Raw genomic sequence first — 24967 nt, forward strand, 5'->3', positions numbered from 1 at the left:
CGAAATAGAGCGTCCAGCTATCATCTTCGGTCATGAGTAAATCTTCGTCAGGGAAATCGTACTCATCTTCTTCTTTTTCAGCTTCTTCTAGCGGAAAGTCTGCTAAGAAGTCAGAAACTGCAGATCCTTTGATGGCTTTTTGTGGCACAAATCTCAAGTCAAATTGAGCCAGATTGACTATCCACCTTGATCGTCGTTGAGCGTTGCTTTCTCGAACAAGTATTTGAGAGGGTCCATCTTGGACACGACATGCACTATATGAGTGAGCATGTAATGTCTTAGTTTCTGTGCGGCCCATACAAGTGCGAGACACAACTTCTCAAGTGGTGTGTATCGCGTCTCATATCCTTGAAGTTTCTTGCTCAAGTAATAGATTGCATTCTCCTTGCTTTCGATTTCTTGTGCTAGCATTGCCCCCATCATTTCTCTTGTAACCGTAAGGTAGAGTCGAAGAGAAAAGTCAGATATTGTTGGCGCTAGCACGGGTGGGTTTGCCAAATACTCTATGATTTTGTCGAAAGCCTTTTGGCAATCATCATCCCATGTGACTGGGACATTCTTCTTAAGCTTCTTGAATATAGGTTCACATATCGCTGTGAGCTTTGATAAGAACCTACTTATATACTGCAACCTTCCAATGAAGCCTCGAATCTCCTTCTCATTTTTTCGTGGTGGCATGGCCATGATCGCTTTTACTTTCGAAGGATCTATTTCAATCCCTCGAGAACTGATCACGTATCAAAGTAATTTTCCTGACGTGACTCAGAATGCACATTTTGCTGGATTTAATCTCATGTTGTACTTGCAGAGTCTTTCAAAGAACTTGCGAAGGGAAATAATATGGCTTGGGCGATCTTTAGACTTAACGATCATATCATTGACATAGACCTCCACCTCTTTGTGCATCATGTCATGTAACAATGTTGTAGCTGCTCTTTGGTAGGTGGCACCCGCGTTTTTCAACCCGAATGGCATTACCGTATAGCAATATGTACCCCATTGCGTGATGAATGTGGTTTTCTCCATGTCTTCTTCGACCATCAATACCTGATTATATCCGGCGTAGCCATCCATGAATGACAGGAGTGCATGGTTTGCTGTATTATCGACCAGAATGTCAATGTGAGGTAGAGGGAACCCATCTTTTGGGCTTGCTTTATTGAGATCCATGTAATCAACACACATTCTGACCCTTCCATCCTTCTTTGGAACTGGAACCACATTTGATATCCATTCCGGATACTTGGATACTCTGATGAAACCTGCGGCCAATTGCTTCCTGATTTCTTCCTTTATTTTGAGAGCCACATCTGGTTTCATTCGTCGCAGCTTTTGTTTAATAGGCTTCATACCTGGAATGAGTGGTATTGTATGTTGAGCTATATCCCTGTCAATTCCTGGCATATCTTGGTATGACCAAGCAAATACATCAACAAATTCACTAAGCAAGTTGATTAGCTCTTTGCGTTCATCTTGACTTAGTGTTAATCCAATTTTTACTTCTTTAACAGTCGTATTATTGGAAATGTTAACTGTTTCTGTATCTTCAATAACTGATGTTTTATTTTCGTGTTCTTCCATTGCTTTTATTATTTCTTTGTCATTTTTATCATTAGCAAAGCAATATTGATCAGGGCTAGGGGAATGGCACGCATCGTAAGCAAAGGTACTCATTTTATTGAATTCATTGGCTAATACATCAAGAGAGGCAAGGTCGGCTGCGCCCTCACCAGAATTATTAGGACTAGAAAGAGAGGACTCAACAAGAGACTTAGGGTTGAACTCTACAGTAGAAAGAGGGTCGGCCTCAGACTCTAAGGACTCGTCTACAGACTTAAACTCGGACCCAGACGACTCAGACTCATCAAACATAGGACCCTCGCCAGCGGTTATTTCCAACTTCTCTCCACTCGGCGTAGTGATCCTCAATGTCTTGCGCAATCCTCTTAAAATGTTGTCAGCTTGGACGATTAACTCGGAGGGGTCAAAATCCTTGTTCGCTATGACAGCTTGAACGAGCTCGGAGTTATCATTGCGGACCGTCTTGGGCTCATTTTTCTCCATTCCAAAAAGAAGGTTGATTCCTAGATCATCAGAGTTCAGGCTAGCTGGCTTCTCAGTTGTGAAGAGCTCTTCGTCTTCGTCAACGAAGTCACAATCGAGGAATACCTCGAATCCTGGTTCACGGATCCCATCATGGACGAATGGCTCACAGAATTCATAGCATGGGAAGTCTTCCCCTTCTTTGATGTACTGGCCATTGAGGGTGAACGGATACGGATCCATGGCCATTTCCGTCTTCGTGATTCGAGCGTTATTGCAAGCCTTCATCTTCAATGCAGCTCGTTTCAGATCTTCTTTTGTTGGCTTGAATCCCAAGCCGAAAGTATCCTTCTTGAGCGCACCAGGATGGCCCTAAGATTCAGACATTTTCTTCTTGAGTCCAAGGGTCATTCTAGGGAAATGACCTTGCTTCTTCAGAATGGCATTGATACTGGTGTTTGAATAGGGATCGAAGTCGATATGGCACTTTTCCTCCTCTTCGATCACGAGAACATCATCTAGTGAAAACCCCAAAAGATCTTCATCTTCTTCGTCATGTTCAACATGGACGATAGGAGTATCAATAACTTGAATGCGCATAGGAGAAGCATCGATAGTAATCGGAACCCCTCCAACTATGGCTTTCACTTTCTGGTGAAGCGATGACGGAATCGCCTTTAGCTCATGAAGCCAAGGGCGTCCTAACAACAGATTGAAAGAGGCCTTAATGTCCACCACCTGAAATTTGGTGCGACGTTCAATGGCCCCAGTATTTATATTCAGTATGATAGTACCCACGGCTTGACGACGAGTATTATCATAAGCTCGAATCCCTTGAGTGGAGGGAGTCAATTCTTCATTCTTTATACCCAACTTCTTTGCAGTACGGAGTGGGCACACATTTATTGCAGAGCCATTATCAACCAGGCTCATGGGAACATTCATCTGCCTACACACTACAGTGAGGTGTAAGGCCTTATTATGTTGGTCCCCTTCCGGGGGTAGATCCTTATCAGAAAAGGAAATCAGATTGCTAGTACTTGGCAGCTCAGTAGTAAGAAAGTTGACCAATCCTTGAGGAGTCATGTCATCATTGACTCCTATTTTCACCAGAGCATTCATCACAGCCTTTCGATGCTCGTGGGAAGTGGCCAAAAGCTTCCATATATTCATCTCCACCTTGGTCTTTTGCAGTTGTTTGACCACATCGTTGTTCACAGGGTCGATGGGATCAACTATCGGATGTGATTGTGGTGGAGGTGGAGGTGAAAGTGGGTTAGGTTGTTGCAACCGTCCACTTCTGGTGAGAACCTTGACTTCAAAGTCCCCCCAAACATCTTCACTGGTGCCAAGAGATGAACAGGCTATGTCTTTGAGATAGACGTCTTCATCATCACTATCCCATATCCCATTCACTTCTTCAGTACTTGAGATAAATACAACTTCCGGCAGAGGTTCATTCACAGGTTGAATGAGTATTGACGGATCAAAGGAGACTTTATCTCCCATGATAGCCAAAGCATCAGAAAGAGGACCTGTTTGAATGTTAGGCTTCTTGCCCCCTGGAGGGACAGGAAGTTGGTTAGCATCAATCAGGTCTTGGATTGCATCTTTCAGCCTCCAACACTTCTCAGTGTTATGACCCTTGTCTTGATGAAACTTGCAATAAGAATTGGGGTCATAGCTAGCGGTCCTATTCTCAGGTCGAGGTTCTGGAAATGGTCCGATTGGCATAATCAGTCCTTGACCATGCAAACGCTCATAAGCAGCATCATAAGTCATTCCCAAAGGCGTGTAAACCCTCCTTTTCCTTTGGAATATTTGAGGAGGAGCATTAAGGGCCAGCACATCATTGATATTGATATTGTTGGTAGCATTATTAGGCTTAGAAGACGAAGAAGAAGGAATGTCGTTCTTCTTGTTTTTCCAAGTGTTGTTGTTATTGTTGCTACCAACAGACTTCATCAGTTCATCTTCGATATTGATTCCAATATCGTATACAGCGTCAAAGGTACTCAGAGGCAGAAACTTCAAGTGTTGCTTGTACTTATGAGTCAGATTGGCAATGAACAAGCGAACCATTTCTTTCTCCTTGGGGGGATCCACCAGGAGCGCAGCTGTTTCCCTCCACCTGCTTAAGTAAGTGGTGAAGCCTTCATTCTCTTTCTGTTTGAGAATGGAGAGTTCACGTTCAGAAGTCTTGGCCTGGATGTTACACTTGTAACGATTCATGAAGCTTTCAGCAACATCCTCCCAAGTCGTGACATGTTTGGATTCCAAAGAATAGAACCACTGTTGACAGGCATGCTCTAAGGAAAGAGGGAACACCGTAGGGAAGAGTGTCACATCTACTCCCTTAAGAGCCATAGTTGCAGAAAAAGCCTTCAAATGGAAAAGCGGATTATAAGTAGCCTTGAATTTGGGAATGTCAGCAGTGGAAAACTTCTCAGGAAGCTTCTCTCTTATGGACGAAGAGGTGACAGGCTGTTCCACATAAGTGAACTCTTTAGAGATCTAGCTCATTTGTTCCTTAATCTTGTCCATTGCAGCAGTAGTGACATTATTTTGATTGTCCTGTTCTACAGTACTGACTCTAGTGGTGAGTGTCTGCATCATGTCAGACAATCTTTCAATTGTCCTATTGAGGTTCTCGATGTCTTCCTTAGTGGCCATTGGTTGAAAGTAGACTGGAGATGGATTTTGTGGAGATGATTAAGGTGGTTTCCTTGTACGCCCCTTTGGTATAAGAGGTTGTTGAGGTATGGACTCGAACCGTAACAATCTACACCGAAAAAAACACACCTTTAATGACCAAACTTAACCTTAACCCATCCGGATAAAAAAAAGAATTTTTTTTTTATTAAAAAAAATCTATAGTTTTGAAATTCTATTTTTTTTTTTTAAAAAAAAAAAACATATGGGAGGATACCATCCGACTTACTCCGAAAAAAAACGACACAAAAACGAGACTTCCCTAAAATACGGTCAAAAGGTGGTGCACGACTTAAAGAAAAAAGTGTGTGAACGCGATATGTGAGTGACTAAGTGAGGTTATAGACGCGTGTTTTGACCGTATAGCAAGACACGACACAAAACTGAACACAGCATTCGCACAAAAATAAAAAAAATAGACTGATAGAACACTTTCCTGGGCACCGTGTTACGGTGCAGACTGTCGTGACACGGTGCAGTCTACCGTAAGATGGTAGATAGTCCCGTGTCACGGCACTGTTCACCGTGGCACGGTAGAACATGCCGTTACACGGTGCGCAGTTCCAGGTCAGTTTTTGTGATTTTTCCAGATTTTAACCGATTTTAGGTCCGTACTAATTACTATGTGAGAATAAAAACCCTCGGTCATGTGTTAAACAAAAGAGCAAACACATGAAGGTTAGCACTAAACAGCCAATAGCATTTAGGCACGATGATGTAAAAAAAGTTTGCAACCTAGAGTCAAGATCTATGTTCAACTATTGGTCAAGCTTTAGGTGTCAAAAGGGTACCATGGTTAAGAGTTTGGACGCGTTAGCAAGGCAGCCTCTCTTGAGGGTGTATGCCAACGGGCGGCTCCGCGAGTTCGTGATGAAATCGAACTCGACTCCATGGTTTGGGTGGATTTAATAACTCGGATGAACCCTTATTGCCATGAGCGTTTTTGGATTGATAGAGCTTAAATCCCCCAGGGCTAAGACGCATGTAGAACACATACGTTTTTTCAGAAAAAATCGAAGGAAGTCGACTGTGAGGAAAGAAAATAAGCCACCGGATTGATTTTAGGACTCCCGTGACAAGGCAGAAATTCCCGTGTCACGGTACTGTGCACCGTCAGACGGTGCACTGTACCGTGACACGGGAATTTCTGCCGTGACACGGCAGACTCTGCCGTGACACGGCAGACTCTGCTGTTACACGGCAGTCAAAAAATCTGACTGGTGCCCTGTTCTCCTTCGCGCGCAACCAAGTTATCCAATTTTTCCTACGGGACAAACCTGAATGCGACGTTAAAACGTCTATGAAGATGCAAAAATGCCAAATTAATCACAGGAATATTTTTTCAATAATCTTTCAAGTCTCATCCACTCATCTTAATTAAATACCGATCACTCAAATCGATAAATAATTAAGAATCCTCCCTAGTGGAGTCGCCAAATTGTGGGCGTCGCTCGAAGTGCGTCTACGTTAAAAGCATGTTGTGAATATGCTTCGCACTCATAGGAAGTGGGAATTGACATTACAATTAGGGACAAATAAAGTAGGGAGCCGCCAACAAGTTTTTTAAGGAACTTGTAAACCGTTCACGGATCATAAAAAGCAACCACGAATAAGGGACAACGAAGGCAACAACGATTGACCCGTGAAGGTTACACCCCATTCATAATCCATGAGATTACTAACTCCATATGGTTCGGAACCACGAAAGGAGGATCGGGGATGATGGTACGAAGTGAGTCATGGAGTGACATTCGCCCGTATTGGCCTCTACTCGATTCTTATATTGAAAAGCATTCTTGTGATCTCAAAGGCATACAAACAATAATTCAATTCGCTCCAAACTATTATTTAACTAAATTGGTTTAAAATTAATGCACACATAATTCTAAAAATTTGGTGATCACTTAAATTAACAACAAGATTAAAAAGGAACCTAAGCCGGTTGTCCAAATTATCTTATTAGGCGTGATTTTCAATTACATATTCCCTTTAAACATGCAATATAGTGATTAATAAAAATAATAGAACAACATTAATATTAAAACCAAATTAATCACAATTCCAACAACATAAAATCGTTATAATAATAATAATAATAATAATAATAATAATAATAATAATAATAATAATAATAATAATAATAATAATAATAATAATAATAATAATAATAATAATAATAATAAAAGGAGCATGATCCTTACTTTAAATCTGTTTGTTTGCAACTACAAAATAATAAACGAGTTAGTAACTTCAAGGAAATAATAAAACAATAACTAAATTAAATTAAATAAAATAAGGTTAATTTTGGGGCCAAACCCTCAAACGATTCTACCTTTCACGCCTTGGCTTAAGGACAGAACCTCGAGTAAAATATGGACTCCTTTGAGTGCTTGAAAAAGGAATTTTGAAGTGAAAAGGGTAGGCTAGTGTTTAGGTTAATAGCATAGAAGAGAGAAAATAAGAATAATAAAATTATGGTTGCCCCGTACATCATAAATGAGGGGGTATTTATAGGGAAAATGTGCTGAAGGAGCACACGGAACCCAAAAATGATAAAAACCCTAAAAAAGTATCCCGTGACACGGTCAGACTGTACCGTGACACGGTCAGATTGTGCCGTCAGACGGTACACTTTCCCGTGACACGATACAGTTTTTGAGTGACGCGGGAAATTTTCAGAAAACAGAATGAAAAACGCGTTAAGGGTTTCCGCGGAAAGGACACGGAACGTCCCGTGTCACGGCAGACCTCCCGTGTCACGGGAAGTCCCACCGTCAGACGGGAAGGGTTCCCGTGACACGGTCAGACTGTACCGTGACACGGTCACTTCCAGTCCATTTTTCCGTCTAAATTCATTTTTAACCCTAATTTCTTTCGGCTTTTTAAGTGTCGATTGATAATTTCGGGCTTTTTCTGACTTTTATTATTCGGGCTAAAATAATAAAATAATTAAATAAAAAAAATAAAAGGTTTGGGCCAAAAATAAATAATAAAATAAAAAGGTTTGGGCTTAAAATTAATTAGTAAGTTTGGGCTGAAAGTAAAACTATGCTTTTACCAAACATCAAGACTAATCCGTGGACCATTCAAAAGTATGAATTTAATAAAATACTATTTTTTTAAGCACTCTCGAGACTAAATACTAAACCCGACCAATATAGGCGGTGAAAGGTTATTTATCATCGGGTTTGGTTTTGGGGAGACATTTTTAGGTGTCTACAGTACCGACTTTCTCCCAAAAAAGAAAGACACGAAAAAAGAATCAAAGTTTTCGAATGCATGTTGAATAAGCTTATTCTGTTAACGTTGTCTCTCACAGTACAAGGATTGTAACATCTTAAACTATCCTAGTTGACTCGATAATGAAAGTATTTAGGTAACTTAGGCACGGAGGCTAAGCACTTCATACTTTGTGATGCAATGATGATTATGATTAATGAGTGATTTTGATATGACAATACATGCTTCAACGTTGTGTTAAGATTTCATGACAACGGGTTCCTAAGGGAAAATATTTTTGGTCATGTATCTATGCAGTGTGTGAAAGTGACACTGAAGTTAGGCCGCAAGGGCTAAGTGTGTGGAAAGATATTATTTGTTAAAAGAGCCAAATGGTGGTGACTCTTAGACTAGGTAAGCTAATGATGTAGGGATCAAGCCCCCAAGTCTAGCTCTATATGGATAGGGATGAGCATTGGAGATCCCTTGATATGATCATGGTGTAAGTGTGTGAATTTGAATATGAATGCATTTTTATTACGGCCGCACCTCGATGTGAGGTTGCCTACGTATCCGTTAGGAATCAAGACTAATGTAGCTCTAGCCGAACCTCGCACAAGTATGTGTATACCTAAAAAAGGTCTTTTTAAAGGTTCTAACATGGTTAGGCTAAAGGTTATAGAAGAAGGAGATAAAGGCTCAAGACCCTCGATAAGCCCCCAAGGTGTGCAACCTTGCTTTTGAATATTTGTATTTTCATGCTTGAGGTTTTCTACTCTTTTTTAGCTCTTTCTTTTGCTTTAGCATTTATTTCATTTTTATAAGTGTGGGTAATCCTGATCATGCGGTCGATCACTCACTTGTCATTCATGTTTCTCAGGCATGGTACCGAGAACTCGGTAAGAGACGCAATCTGAGACATATTCATATCAAAGATATGTTCATGTTAAAGACATTAGAACACTTGCCCTTTTGTACACTTTTATTAATTTTTTTTTTTTTGCTTATTTTTTTGCTATTTCAATCTTTTGAAGTCACTCAAGCTTTTTATGATATTGAAAATTGCATAAGTTGCACACTATCCCATCCCAAGATTAGGTAGATATGAGTTGAAAAATGAAAGGTCTATCGTTAGACGAGGCTCAAAGTTGTGTATCAAAAAAGGATTGCATATTTGAAGGGTGAAAGGTGATATGATGTGGCTACAAGGGGTGCCTCAAATCATTGGTATACCTTGTGCTTAATTCGACATGGATTTTTTTTAAAATTTTTTTTAAAATTTTTTTTTTAATATAATGCAATGCAATGATCATATGCAAGGAAATAAATGCTCATTTTATTTAAAAAGTGAAGGGTAAAAACGAAGTCTAAGAAATAAATTTAAGGAGGATGAAGGGTGCCTATGATAGACTTATTAGGGAAAGGGTTTGAAAAAAAAAGGAAGAAAGCATGAAATCATGGTGAGAAGCTTGCCTTGTGCATTTGTTTCATCATTACCTTCATTTTTTTTTGTTTGTCAATCACACGACTCAAACTCGATTCAACATGCATGGATGGAAGAAGGTAGGAAGAATGAAGGTTGTGATATGGAGAAAGCATGTAGAGAATGGAAAGATGATGTAGATGGAGAAATCGATATGAAAATTTAGGAATAGAATGTACCCCCAACTCAAATGACGGAAAACGACTCATGCATGAACCTAATACATGGTCATGGTGACATATACAAAGTGTGTACTAAGACTAGTGAGTGTAGTGACATGTTAAGACTCGTGTTATGACCATGTGGCTAGACTATGTGGCTAGACTCAAGCAAAGACTAAGTTAAGACTTCACGTATATGCATTAAACTAGACAGGTAGTGGTATTCTAGTCATAACTTTTGATCTGTGACTCTGATTGGGATGAAACCAATGCCAAATTAAAGACAAAACTTGGGGCTATAGATACATAGGTTGTAAGACTCGTAGTTCTTCCTAGAACTCTGGCTATGACCAAAACATGTTGATGCCTGTGCAGTATACAGGAATAAAAATCCGGGTTGACTTAAAGGAACTATGACTCGATTTTATGTTTATTTATTAGCTCAAATTGATTAATTAAAAAATTAAACAAAGTCCTTTAGTCATTAATCAGTTTACTTAGTCTTAACACAAGTCAAAAAAAACGGTTAGGAAAATTCACATAGAGTATGCACAACAGATAATGCACAATTAGTCAAGTAGGCACAATATGATGTAATGAGTTTGCAACCTAACCATGGCTCTAGTTCTCTAAAGTTTGGGATATGGGTTAGTCAATAGAGAGTCCATGGTTAATTGTCCGGATGCACCGCGCGGAAGACTAACCGTGAAGGGTTGGCGCGAGTGGATAGGACACCGCGAGTTTAGAAAAACTCGCTTCCATGGTTTGGTGAATTCAACATTCTCGGATGTACCCTTTGTTGCTCAGGGCGTTCAATCAGGTAGATAGAGCATGAATTCCCAGAGGGTTATGTCCATATGTAGAACACATATGGGTTTTTGAAAAGTGTGAAAAACTCAATCAGGAAGTAGGATCGAGCAATCAGTGCTAAAAACTGGTCAAAATTAGAACGCATATTTCTGGCTCGGTATTGGAAGAACTTGGCGCCAGCAAACAGAGGCCAGCGCCACAATTTGGCTTTAGCGCCTGGCGACAGTCATTTTAAATGAATTGGCGCTAAAGTCAAAGAATTGGCGCTAGAATTTGTTCCCTGACGCCAGGGATGTCAATGGGGCGGGTACGAAGTGGGGTGGGTGGGGCGGGTACGAAGTGGGGTGGATGGGGCGGGTACGAAGTGGGGTGGGTGGGGCGGGGTGGGGATGGGGCGGGTACAACTTAAAATCCACCCCCGCCCCATCACCCATGGCGGGTATGGTTTTTATCCCCATCCCCGCTCCACCACCCGCCAAACCGAGACCCATGGCGGGTATGGTCTCCTACTTGACCCGCCCCACTGACATCCCTACCTGACGCTAGTTCCTACATGTCTCACCAGCTTTCTATGCTCGATAAAATTTTCCAGTTTCGCGCAGCATTATTTCGATTCTAGTTGTGAAAGATATTCCTCAAATTTCCTACGTGTAAAATCCCTATGTTTTAACTCATTACGGATGGTCTTTTCAATTAGATCTTTTTTATGCATATGACAATAATGTTAATTAAAATTACGCACATGAAATACTTAGAACTTTTCGAGTCTCATCCACTCATTTTAAATCATTGTTGAAATAAATTCAGGAATTAAAATAAAATTCCTCCCCAATGGAGTCTCCAAAAACTGTAGGGAATATTTCAAGCGTTAACCCCTAGTCTGAACCCCACTGTTATCATACACTAAAGTACGGTGGCGTCCAAAAGGGGAAGAAGATATAGCAAAAGAATCGCCAACAAGTTTTAGGAACTTGTAAACCGTTCAAGAGGTGAAGGTTACACCCCTTAACGATCTAAGAGATCGTTAACTCCAATAGGTCTGGAACCATGACTGGTAGTTCGGGGATTAAGGTACAAATCCAACCTAAAAGAAATTGAACCTGCCCTAATAATAGGCCTCTACTTTATTCTGATCGTATTTATGTGCGCTTTCTGACTAACATGCAATCAATAGGTTTAACCCTAAACCTGTTTATCTGTGTTGGTTGAATATTAATGCACAAATAAATCTAGTATTGGCGATCACTTGAATTATAATCATATTAACCCTAAATAAGATTATTAATTATCTTATTAAGTGTGATTACAAGTACTAATTCCTTTTAAACATGCATAAAAGGTGTGATCAAGAAATAACAATAAAAATCAAGCAACATAATAATAATCAATCAATTATTATAACATAATCATAATTAAAATAATCATGAATCATGTTAAAGCATAATAATAATAGCAAGATCCTGGGCATGATACTAACAAGATTAATTACAAACCCTAGCATGTCACTAAGCATATAAAAATCAAAGCTTTTACCCTAACATGATACTAACAATCATAAATATTAGGAAGAACATAAAAGACATCATACTTTTAATTATACTTAATATTAAAGTTACCCTATACATGATAATAGGAATTTATTGTTGTCACCCTAAACATCAAATTAAGGAAAACATCCTAACATGATACTAGGAATCAAAATAACAATCTAAGCATGATTTCTATATCATAATATCAATTAAACTATTAAAGTAATTACTTGGATGCCTCGTATACCTTTCTAATAAGAAAATACACACGTTAGTAACTTCAAGGAAAATAATAAAACAAACAATTAAATTAAATAATTGAAATAAAGATTTGGGACCAAACCCTCAGAAATTAAACCTTTCACGTCTAGGGCGAAAGCAACTTTGAATATGGCTAGGTGTATCTAAGTCTTGCGAATGCGGAATTTTGTATTTGAGAAAAGGCTAGTTTAGAAAAGAGAGAGAGAGAGAGTAATCAAGAGAATCTTGATGAGAATTGGTGAATGAAAATGGAGTTTTTAGAAACCTATTTATAAAGAAAATCAGTAAAAAAAGATAGAAAATCAAAACAGAGTTCTAACGCGCATAAAACTCGATTAGCGGCGACGCTGGCAATTAGCACCAGGCGCTAAAGGTTAGCGCCAGGCGCTAATGCTTAGCGTCAGGCGCTAATAATCAGTTTCACGCGTTTTTGTTTTTACCATATCTTTTGATCTGGAAGTCCAAATAAGGCATATAATATGTTGTTGAAAAGCTCTTGAAGTATACTTTCTAACCCATCTAGAATCAGATAAAAATATTTTGTAGATAAAAAGATATGGACGAAATAGTGGAAGGGTATCAGTTTTGGATAGAGTTTTATATCTAATTCATATCTTTTTCGTTATAGCTCGGATTTAATATTATAATATATCATTGGAAAGATAATTTCAGGATCTATCCAACCACATAAAATTTGGATAAATATTATGAGACACGAAAATAAAAACTGAATATATTTCACTTCGTTTAAAACAAGGATTTTTAAAAGGAGTAGCTTTATTCAATTTCAAACTTTTTAAAACATAATTATCAATCCTAATTCCATTATGATTTAAAAGAACCTTCTAGAGTATTCTAGAAGAATATAATCAATTCTAATAGCTTTAGGAATGATAATTAATAATATGTCTTCCCTTAGATCATTGGGCCGCATATAAACACCAAACCGGGCCCAGTTTAGTATTTTGGCCATAACTTTCTCATTAGTCATCGGAATTGGGCTTATAATATATCGTTGGAAAGGTTTTTTCAAGGCCCATCCAACTACACCATTATTGGACCCTTATCATGGACCAAATTAAACTTGAATGCACATTTTTCAAAAATAAGGTAAGAAAAGAAATATTTTTTAAAAACAGAAAGAAGAGATATTTTCATAAAAACATCCTCATCACTAGACTTTTCACACTTTTTCTTTGTTCGATAATCAAATGACATAAAAGGTACTCATCATTGGGTTTGGTTTTGGGGAGACACATTTGGGTGTCTACAGTCATACTGTTGTATCTTGAACTTATTCACCACTTCCCATCAAGATTCAAAAACTCATCTGGTGTAATGTTGTTGTAGATGACATGTTGTAATGCATCTTTTACATATTGGTAAACAGATAGAGCACCCAATTTCTGACCAAACTTCTTCCTTATGTGCCACTTACACCACCGATAACGTGTTTCCGACATTGGGAATATGACTCATATTGCCTTCCTCACCGGCGCCTTGATCTATTATGATAGCCGCTGGGGACTTTCCCCTCATGCAAGAAATATAAGTCTTGAATAGCCACTCAAACGTCTTGACATTCTCATGTGATACCAACACAAAGCCTAATAGGATTGTCTTACCATAGTGGTCGACCCCAACAAAGTTTGAGAAGGGAAGTTCATATTGGTTAGTTAGGTAAGTGAAGTCAAAGTGGACACCATCTCCAAAATATTGATACACCTCCCTGCTTTGAGCATCAACCCACATGATGTCTTTCAATCGGGCCTTGTGATCATGCCGATGCATGTGAAAATTTTTTTGAGGTCGGCAATCATTCTATCAAAATATTCTAGCATAGCCGAGGCATCACCATTTTTTAACTTCAATATCCTCTTACTATTCACCTAATTTTGAATATCTTTTTGCGTAAAACCCACATTCTCCACACCGTGTCTTTGGCCCTCCATGTTTTTTAAAATCTACCAACCGAGGCGCCAGATGCATGGTCAGTTTCAATCCTATGCTCCGAATGCTTAGTAAGTTTTTGCTTTCTATACATTGCAATGTGCCTTGAATGCTCAGGAATTACACTATGATTGTGGTCATTAACAACTTTTTAGATCTGCTACACACCTTCATTGTTTCTTTTCCCATACATCATAACATGACAGTCACATTTTTTACTCTTCTTCTTCATGGATGGCTCATCATAAACCACAACCCTCTTCCCACTAACCCTTCTCCTGTATGCTGTAATTTCGTAACACTCCCACTTCTAAACATTAGTGCTATATGACGCTTTGTTGAAAACATCTGATGTGGATTTAAACCCCTTAACTTAATAAAGAATCTAAAATCACACAAGTAACACAAGCCCTTCGAATTTCCTAAGAAAATCGAACAACTTAAGAATAACGAACCGGATATGACTTTGAAAACGACCACTCCTGGAACGAATTCAACGCCTCTCAAATTACCTAGACCACTCCTGGAACTAAGTACTTTGATGAACAAAACTTAGACTACTCCTAGAACTAAGAATTGAACGTTCTAATTATCAAAACAACTCCTTGAATTGAAAACTAGCAAAAGAATTTGTAAGCAATTAAGCAAAACAAACAATAAACTTGTATTGAATTTTCTGGTTTTGGTTGTGTATACAAAGCCACGAAAAATCCCTTATTTATAGACTAAACTAACTATTCCTAAGTCTATTCGAACTAGGAAAAAAAACCCTAGCCTTGATCCCCAAGTATCCTAGATAGAATAGGAAAACCAATTCTAATGGAACTAGGAAACTAGTAATAAGACTAGTTCTAATTAAACTAAAACTTCTTAAAACAATTTCTAATTGACTTAGAAATTATTTTAAACTAAAATAACAGAAATTAAGAAGATTCCTAATTGCTTAAACCAAGAAAAACCCTTTCAAGTGAAAGGTAAAAACTTGCAAGCAAAAACTCTAGAAAAAACTAAGTTAGGAAAATCTTTCTTTTCGTACTGCCGCCGAACCACCACCTCACGCGCCGCCATCATCGACACGCGCCCCACCGCCGTGTAGCTGGACTCAGGCCGGAGCTAGGGAGCCGGCGCGTGGCACCCAGATCGGCGCGTCGCCGCCGCTGCCGTCGTCGGAACCCAACTGGACCTTGACTTCTTCTTCAATGGCTGCGCATGTTAACCATTCTTGATTCTTTACTCCAAGCTCAAACCCTATTGGCCTTAAAACCAATATGATTGGCTCTTCAAAAGAATTTCCCTCTTGATCCACATCATTCTCCCCCTCTTCAAAAGAATTTGTCCTCAAATTCGCATCATCCATGTAAGGAGAACAATTCCATGAAACCATCCAAATTCGACGAATACAAGCCAAAAGAACTATTACCTCAACGCTAGCAATTTTAAGCAATGTAACAACATCACCACGAGCAAGGCAATATTTTAGAAACAACCAATTCTCAATTTGGTCCTTGGTCTTCGAAGTTGACCATAAGAACACTTTAGGCTTCATGATATTTTTCTCATGTATGACTAACAATTTCTTCTCTTTATGCATGCCTAATGAATCCACCACTTCTAAAGAAACCATTAAATTATTATCTTGATTCACGAATGGCTCCTCAATAGTATCAAAAACCTTTTCCGACACCACCATTGGTAGATCATTATGAATAATCTGATCTTGAACAACGTCACACACAATTGGAACATCAATTGTTTCACTCACCTTTTCTTCGAGCTCTTTAGCACCTACATGTTCCTCTTCCTTATCCTTTTGACAATCTTCCTCCATCTCTTTAACTTTAACGCGGCATGGAATAATAGTTAAAGGAATAAGTTTGAACCTCTTGTTTCCCACCTTGACCGAATATGTGTTGGCCACACCATCATGTTTAACATGTCGATCAAATTGCCATGGTCTTCCTAAAAGAACGTGACAAGCACTCATAGGAATCACATCGCACCATAATTCTTCCTTGTAATTGCCAATGGAAAAGCTTACTAAGGCTTGTTTCTTCACATGAAGTCCCTTAGAATCATCAAGCCAACTCAACTTGTAAGGATTCTCATGTACTCTTGTTGGAAGGTTGAGCTTAGTAACCATCTCTGTGGACGCCACATTGGTACATGAACCACTATCAATGATCACCTTGCATGATCTATCTCCTACTTTGCAACGAGTATGGAACAAATTCTCACGTTGATCTTGAATAGAAGTGACTTCGGTGTGTAATATCTTCCTTAAAACAAGCAGCTTATCTTCATCTTCGGCATAGACAACCTCATCCTCTTCTTCCGAGTCAACAACCTTTTCCTCCTTATTATGAATTGACTCCTCTTCACACTCAAAGGTTATGTGTTTCTCTTCTTCTACTTGTTGTTCGTATTGTCTTATTGTGAGAGCTTTCTTGGAAGGACATTGATCCGACCTATGTCCCTTTCCTTGACATTTGAAACACCTAATTCGGGATTCGAACTCTTCTTTAGATATCTTAACAAATTTCTTTTCTCCACTTGTTGAGCTTTCTCCCTTAGACTCGTTGGAACTCGGTTTAAAAGGTTTGAAAGTTTTGCTTGTTTCGGTCCCTTGTGAGAACTTGGTACCAAAACTCTTTGTACTTGTGCTCTTCTTATCTTCGAGCCAATGACTTTCAATTTTTAAAGCTAGTTTGCACACATCATTGAATGACTCATAAGTACTCAATTCAATCTTCTTAGCAATAAGTCGATTAAGACCCTTAAGGAATCGAGCAATCCGCAATGGTTCTTTCTCCTCCAAATCACAAAGAGAGGTTAGTTTATCAAATTCAGCAATATATTCATTAACACTCTTAGTATCTTGTGTCAACATAGTGAGTTTCACATATAGAATTTGTTCGAAATCATGTGGAAGGTATTTAGAACGCATCTTCTTCTTCAAAACTGTCCATGTCTTGATCTTATCCTTCCCTGCTCTAGCACGTCGAGTCTTTAAATTATCGAACCAAATTCCCGCATTCTTAGTGAGTCGTATATAAGCAATTTTGAAACGTTGAGAATCATCAAAACCTTTATAATCTGAAATTTTCTCTAAGTGTCTCGCCCACTCAAGAAAATCTTCGGGGCTTCCTAGACCCGTAAAATCATCAAGCTTGATACCTTTATCATCAATCTTATTCATATTATGAGTATCAACATCACTACTAGAAGCATCACTATCACTATCATGCCGTTTTTTCTTCTTTTTCTTTTTATCAAGCAATAGTTGTGAAAAAGCATTAAAACGTGCCTCCGTATTATCTTGCAATCTTGCAAATTCATCCATGAGTTTGCTCAAAGCTTCCTCCATAATTATAAGACAAAAACAGACTTAAAAGAACCCTTATCCACACAGGTATATCCCACAAAAATCGCAACACAACTTGGAACAAAATTGCACACAACGAGCAGTAAGTATTAAATCGGACCAAAACTGACACAGTTGCGGAAAACAGTCCAGTTTAATAGCAAACGAACTCGAAAAATTTCGAAATTTCACAGGCAGAAAGTAGACAAAATTTCACTCAAAATCAAAAAAAGAATCACCTGAAAAGACCTTGTAACGAAGGAGAACGAGCCTTCTGAAGTTGACAGAAAAACTGGTTATCCGAGAACAAGTGCGATTTGATGAACGAAGTGTTGAACGATCAAAAACCCCTGAAATCTGATACCAATTTGATGTGGTATCACACAAGCTCTGATACCAATTTGATGTGGATTTAAACCCCTTAACTTAATAAAGAATCTAAAATCACACAAGTAACACAAGCCCTTCGAATTTCCTAAGAAAATCGAACAACTTAAGAATAACGAACCGGATATGACTTTGAAAACGACCACTCCTGGAACGAATTCAACGCCTCTCAAATTACCTAGACCACTCCTGGAACTAAGTACTTTGATGAACAAAACTTAGACTACTCCTAGAACTAAGAATTGAACGTTCTAATTATCAAAACAACTCCTTGAATTGAAAACTAGCAAAAGAATTTGTAAGCAATTAAGCAAAACAAACAATAAACTTGTATTGAATTTTCTGGTTTTGGTTGTGTATACAAAGCCACGAAAAATCCCTTATTTATAGACTAAACTAACTATTCCTAAGTCTATTCGAACTAGGAAAAAAAACCCTAGCCTTGATCCCCAAGTATCCTAGATAGAATAGGAAAACCAATTCTAATGGAACTAGGAAACTAGTAATAAGACTAGTTCTAATTAAACTAAAACTTCTTAAAACAATTTCTAATTGACTTAGAAATTATTTTAAACTAAAATAACAGAAATTAAGAAGATTCCTAATTGCTTAAACCAAGAAAAACCCTTTCAAGTGAAAGGTAAAAACTTGCAAGCAAAAACTCTAGAAAAAACTAAGTTAGGAAAATCTTTCTTTTCGTACTGCCGCCGAACCACCACCTCACGCGCCGCCATCATCGACACGCGCCCCACCGCCGTGTAGCTGGACTCAGGCCGGAGCTAGGGAGTCGGCGCGTGGCACCCAGATCGGCGCGTCGCCGCCGCTGCCGTCGTCGGAACCCAACTGGACCTTGACTTCTTCTTCAATGGCTGCGCATGTTAACCATTCTTGATTCTTTACTCCAAGCTCAAACCCTATTGGCCTTAAAACCAATATGATTGGCTCTTCAAAAGAATTTCCCTCTTGATCCACATCAACATCATTCTTTCTCCTACCTATATACACAACCCCAAATCCCTCTTGCTCTCTACGATAATAATTATTCATGTCATCAAAGTACTAAACTACATTCCTACTTTTGGTTGAGGTATTGCAGCTGCACCTAAACATCTACCTGATCCTGAACTATATAAGTCTGCCCCTATACAGTCATCATTCAACTCAACACCCTCCCCGGGAATGCTATATTCTGCAGGATTCTTATTCAACCAGGGAATGCTACATTCAGCAGGGTCCCTATTCAAGTCAAAACTCTCCCCAACATCAATATTCAAATCATCATACAAATCAAATTGCACACTATCATCACTATCTGAACTGCAGTTTACATATGTGCTCCCCTCCATAACCTGGTTCTAGTTCTCTACATTATAATCCTACCACCCAAATACAAATGAAAACAAAGTCTTCTCGCATTGTAATAAAATACAACAACAATACAAGAAAAGAACAACACTCTTCCGACACATAATTCACTTAACTACAAGATGAATTACTAGAAATAAATTCAAATTAATAAACAATCTTTAATCAGTTTATAATTTCCCCAAACAAGAACAGAACACCACAACTATTAGACATAACAAAACAAGTTCATATCATTCACTATTATCCTACTTCTCAAAATCAATAATTCAGATCAATTAGCCAGAATCACCCATTACCAATTATTTAGTTCAACCACTTACAGCATTTACTAAACCAATTCCTCAACAATAACATATGGTTCAAAGTTTAAGGAATCGAAAGCAACACTTACCTCAGTCATCTTAATTTCTTTGTTCGCCACATTATCATAATTCATTTTGCTTTTCGCCGACCTCACAACGTCTTCAATTTAAAGATTAATTTTTGTAAGCTAACTCGAATTGCGTGAATTAATTTGTCGCAAAATTAGGGTTTCTCACAAAATCAGGACTTCATCTCTTACAAATACATTTCCCTCCAGCTCTTCAACACTAGTTTGTTCATTTTTTTTGCCGAGTGGCATCTTCAAAACGAATGGGGGGAACTCCATTAATTTTTTCGCCAAAAGTTTTAGAGGGAAAAATCTAGGAGATTTTTTACCCCCCATGTTTTGATAGGAAAATTTGGGAATGGAATCTTTGGTACAAAGGAAAAGGAAGCGGGTCCCCTTCTGTTGTACTATTCTTTAAGTTATTTTGTTTTTTGTAACCTTTTAAATTTTATTTATTTATTGTTATTTTGTAAAAATTTTGTTGAGTCCAAGTTGGATTCATGTAGGTACAGACCAAGAATTTCTGGGAAAGAGGGGGGGGAGGTCATAGGGTGTGAAATAAGAAAAAGCAGAACGAAAGAGAAACAGTGGGTTTAGGTCAATTTTAAAAGAGGATAAAAAGTGATGTTTGATAACAAGATGTACCCCATTTTATTTTTCAAAGAATTCGACTTTTTTGTACAATTTGAAAAGGTCAATTTGAAAAGAGGATAAAGAGTGATGTTTGATAACCAGTTGTACCCCATTTTATTCAAATCCCTCGCCGGAAAAAATGTCAAGAGAGCCTAAATTCGGTGTTTTTTCTTCGGACATTCGCTAGTAAAGTTTGACGCGGCCGAATTTCAAATTAAAACGGTCGTACCGGCCAAAATCATGGAGTATTGTAAAGCAGTGTGCTGTACCGGTAAATATTGGAACGGCACGAGCAATTTTCAACGTAACAGCCGAGTTTTTATACCATGCTTAGGACTAACAGCAAAGTTGATAAATTTTGCAGCTTGATTAGTATCAATTTGGCTTTATATGTGATTACTCTAATGATACTTGAAAGTTGAAACTAATTTACTTGATGAAGTTACGGACATTTTCCTCAGGCATTAGTGCTTCTCATGTTAGCCTTAACACTGAAGTTCTAATTGCAATTTATGAGAAGACTAGAATCAAAATTCTAGAAAAGCTTCAAAAACAGGCATGTATGTTCAAGGATCCTCTTTTGGCACGGGCCAGAGTGGATATCCGAATTCATCAATCAATAATATTATAAGTTGACACGAGTATACAAACCTTCTATATCATCTTTTCATTAAGTTACAATCACATTACAAGATGAACCGAAGTACTAATAGAAACAATGAGTAAAATCCTACAAAGAAACAGCTGAAAAGCAAATCATGTAAAACAAAAAAGGGTGGCAAATCTTTCTAAAAATTCTGTTAGACCACAAAATAGGCTGAAATAAACCCATATTCAGTATGTGCCATGCCCTCAGTGTCAACTAACAACAAATGCCGAATGTGAGCAGGATAATATATCTCTACTTCCATCACTGAGAACCATCAGGAAAATAATCCAAGGCATCTTGCTTGCCGTTGAAGTAATAATCGACTACAGCTCTCATTCTTGGAAGTTTGTCAGGATGGTAATTTATATGGATGATCACAGGTTTCAACTTCTTCAGGTTAGGGTCTTTTCTAACAGTCTTAAATAAAACTTTACTGTTCATGAAAGCATAGAAATCCATGGTCCTCCGAGAAGCATGAAGCCCTTCATACCCTGGATGTGAAGAGTAAAAGAGCACCTCATTGAAAACTGCCTGGTCCCATGCTTTCTCCTTGGACAGCCTATCAGCAACGCGATCCAAAAGCTCAATGGAAGGAATAGTAGGCCTTATGTAAAAGAACCCAGAATTATAAACCCAAATCCTCATAGTATGTGCATACCGAGCCCATCCCATTGCAGGTTCATCAAAGACATCATTATACCCATAAGCAGTCGCGTTATTATGACCATCTGTCATTGACTCCACATCAGAATCACGATAAAGATGATCAAATGGATTTTTCAAGTAGATTATATCAACATCTGAAAGAAGAATACTATAACCAAGCTGCAAAAACTCCCTTAATATACGGAACTTCAATCCAGAGACGGCATGATTTCCACCTGACCTTCCTATTTCATCCACCCCTTCATCCGGGTCTCTCTTATAGACAGCCACACCATTGGCTTTGCAATAACTCTCAATCTCATCATCCAACCCCACAACCAAATAATTAAGTATACCGGCTTTCTTGACAGTCAATACCTGCACTTCTAACATCTCCTTCACATTCGCATTTGCCAACACAACCACAAGCTCTTTCCTAACAGCAATTTCTTCTAAGATCTTAGCCAATCTGGGGTTAACCAATTCATCTGGCACTACAGTTGGGTTCGTCCTTAAACTCTTGACAGTACCGAAAGGCCCTGCCTTAGGTTGTTCACCCAATGCCAGGAATTGCTTTTGAGCAGTGTCTGTTCCCTGTTCAGCCAACCTCAGCTTCTCATTTAGCTCCCTCACTTGCTTCCTCAACTCTGCATTCTTCTCCGTCATCCTAACAATATCGGTCTTTAGTATATTAATCCGCTCACTTGATTCACAGTCCGACGAACTCTCCTGTTTCACACCAAAAAAATCACACAACTTCAACAAACATCATCTCCCCAATATTTGTTATTCTCAAAGTAACAATTAAACAAAACAACCACCAAAAGCCAGAATCTTGAATCATCAACTATGTCAATACTATCACAAACACAATCATCCAAAAAATATATAAATCCACAATATATCAAAATATAAATAAAGGGAAAAAATATGTACTTTAACTTACAACTAGCAAATAATCTCATGAAGTAGATGTTAACTAGTACAACTTGGTAAAGTTAATTTACGACTTAGGATCAAATCCCGTCCCGTTTACATAATTGTCTTTTACGTCTCGCCAAGAAACAATATTCCTCGAAAACACCAAACAAATCCCACTTATACGAAAAGGGGATCGACTAAATTATACGTCAACCAAAAATATAAATTCCCCAACAAAACTAAAATAAAATAAAATATAATGGACAGATTATAAGATGAAAAACCTGAGAAATGGAATTGGAGATAGTGGCAGCAGCAGAATAAGGATTGAAAAAGCCGTGAGGGAAAAAAATGGCGAATACACACCCCATTAATATTCCAATCGTAATAGCAATTGCGATTCGAGATGGTCGAATGCTGCTGCTGCTGCTGCTTCGCATCAAACCATCTCGACGACCCCCCATCATTTGATGGATTTTGGTTTGATGATTGAATTTGAATAAATCAAGATTTTGATTTTGGGAATATTGAGATCAATTAGGGAATTTGTTAAATTTGAGGGAGTTTAGAATTCGAAATGGGGTGAATTTGTTAGGAAGAGGAAGAAGAGCTAGTGAGAAGCAGCGGCTTCATAGTGCAGAACATTTTATTTTATTTATTTATTTTTTTTACAAGAAGAGAAAGGATTTCATGAAAAATAGCCAAACGACACTTACAAATAATTCCGAGGAAATCTAAAATTCCAATACAAATACAATTTACCTTAGAACTAGTTACATCGCAGATTCAATCAAATATCGCCTTTATAAAAATCTTCATCTGAAGCAATACAATCTGTGAGTTAGCACTAATTCAGCTTGAGATCCACATATGAATAGTTGTTTTGGTGAAAAACTCATATAGTCTTCTAGACACTTTTGGAGATTGTGAACCCCTAAATCTTCAAACTTTAACAGATGAACAAACAAATAAATTAAACCTAATAGATCAAACTTCATCATAAAGATGTAATCTTTTATTGAAAGCAATTAAAAAGTTTTTTTTGGGGCTTACCACCGGTAAAAATACCGATGGAAGCCCCTACAAAAATTTACAATTGAGATCAGAAGAAAAGAGATGGAAGAGAAAGAGAGAGAAGGAGAAGATTGAAGGAAAACCTTTAAAGTAGAAAAATCTAGCAATGGAGGCTAGAAAAACCTTCCCAAGGGAGAACCCCTAGAGGGAACCAAAAAACCCTCCCAAGGAGAAAACCTAGAGGGAACCAGTCTATACTGCAGAATATCTTGAGTGATGCATCTGTTTATTATCGCTTTCATTCTTGTTGATTTGGCTAACTGGTATTAATGTATATAATTTAAGGAAATTTATTACGAAGTAGGTTCTCTATCCAAAATATTAACTTCGCTCATGTAGTACTTTTTTGGGGGGAAGTACATTTGAAGAATTGTTAGACAAAATAAAATGTCTCGCAACATAAAATAATATAGCAAATGTACTTGGAAGAAAGAGGAAGGAAGAGAGAGATAGAGTGAGTGAAAAAAGGTGAGGTAGGGTCCACCTTTGGAATAAAAAATGGTTTCACGTGCAAAAATGACAAAATGAAAATTGGGACCACAACTACTGAGAGTATATTTTGTATCACTGACAATTTTTATAAGTACCACTAAAAAACATTGAGTATTACTGGGAGTGTACTTTGTACCACTAAACTGTAATGATATTATTTGAAAGCCTAATTAGACATTTGAACCTTTTTTTAAATACCACTAAAATTATATTTTGTACCACTGAGAGTGTATTTTGTACCACTTAATCTAAAATGGCAAAATTTAAATCTCGCATGAAATGACTAATCTACCCCTGCAATGTACTTCTAAATCTCTCTCAACCCTCCGTTTATATAACCTCCTTTTTTTGGTGCCACTATTAATCTCATTTTTGGTCCATCCGTCAATATTAATTTCAACTTTTACGAAATATTTATGTTTTATGAGTGCAACTAGGTGCATAACTCCTATATGTTTAGGATGCATATAGGAGGGTTAATTGGTAAATTCATTTAGTTTTTGAATTTTTTTTATTGCTACAGTAGTATGTTTAATGTACTATTATACTTACAGTGGAATTTTTAATGTACTACTAGAGTATAAGCTGTTTTAGTAGTATCATTCATAGCTATTTACTTGGTATGTAAATAGCAGGTATGCGCCAATACTTAATCATGTTTTATCACACCCAACTTTGTACCCCTTTTATTTTTATCAACCCATGTAACTTGCAACCGGTTTAAGAGGTAAACTTTGCTGACTTCTGATTATTTGCACATGAGTTGCAACATAGGTAGGTTAAAAAAGAAAAAATAAATAACAAAAAAAAGTTAAAAAAGAATAATTTTTTGGACCTATCATGTGTTTTGGACCTATCACGTGTTTGATAACTTGCTATAACATGTTAGATGAACGGTT

General features: G+C 37.9%; 1 protein-coding gene across 1 annotated transcript; it reads right to left on the reverse strand.

Moving 5' to 3' along the window:
* Nucleotides 1-20912: 20912 nt before the first annotated feature.
* On the reverse strand, nucleotides 20913-23267 carry LOC110709370 (arabinosyltransferase RRA3-like). Its single transcript, XM_021887580.1, has 2 exons — nucleotides 22787-23267; nucleotides 20913-22310 (listed from the first exon to the last, which is right to left on the reverse strand). Exons 1-2 carry the CDS (start codon nucleotides 22967-22969, stop codon nucleotides 21198-21200), a joined length of 1296 nt encoding a protein of 431 aa, XP_021743272.1. The 5' UTR covers nucleotides 22970-23267; the 3' UTR covers nucleotides 20913-21197.
* Between the last annotated feature and the right edge of the window lie 1700 nt (nucleotides 23268-24967).

Source organism: Chenopodium quinoa, unplaced genomic scaffold, assembly GCF_001683475.1.
Source record: "Chenopodium quinoa cultivar QQ74 unplaced genomic scaffold, ASM168347v1, whole genome shotgun sequence".
Taxonomy (NCBI): domain Eukaryota; kingdom Viridiplantae; phylum Streptophyta; class Magnoliopsida; order Caryophyllales; family Amaranthaceae; genus Chenopodium; species Chenopodium quinoa.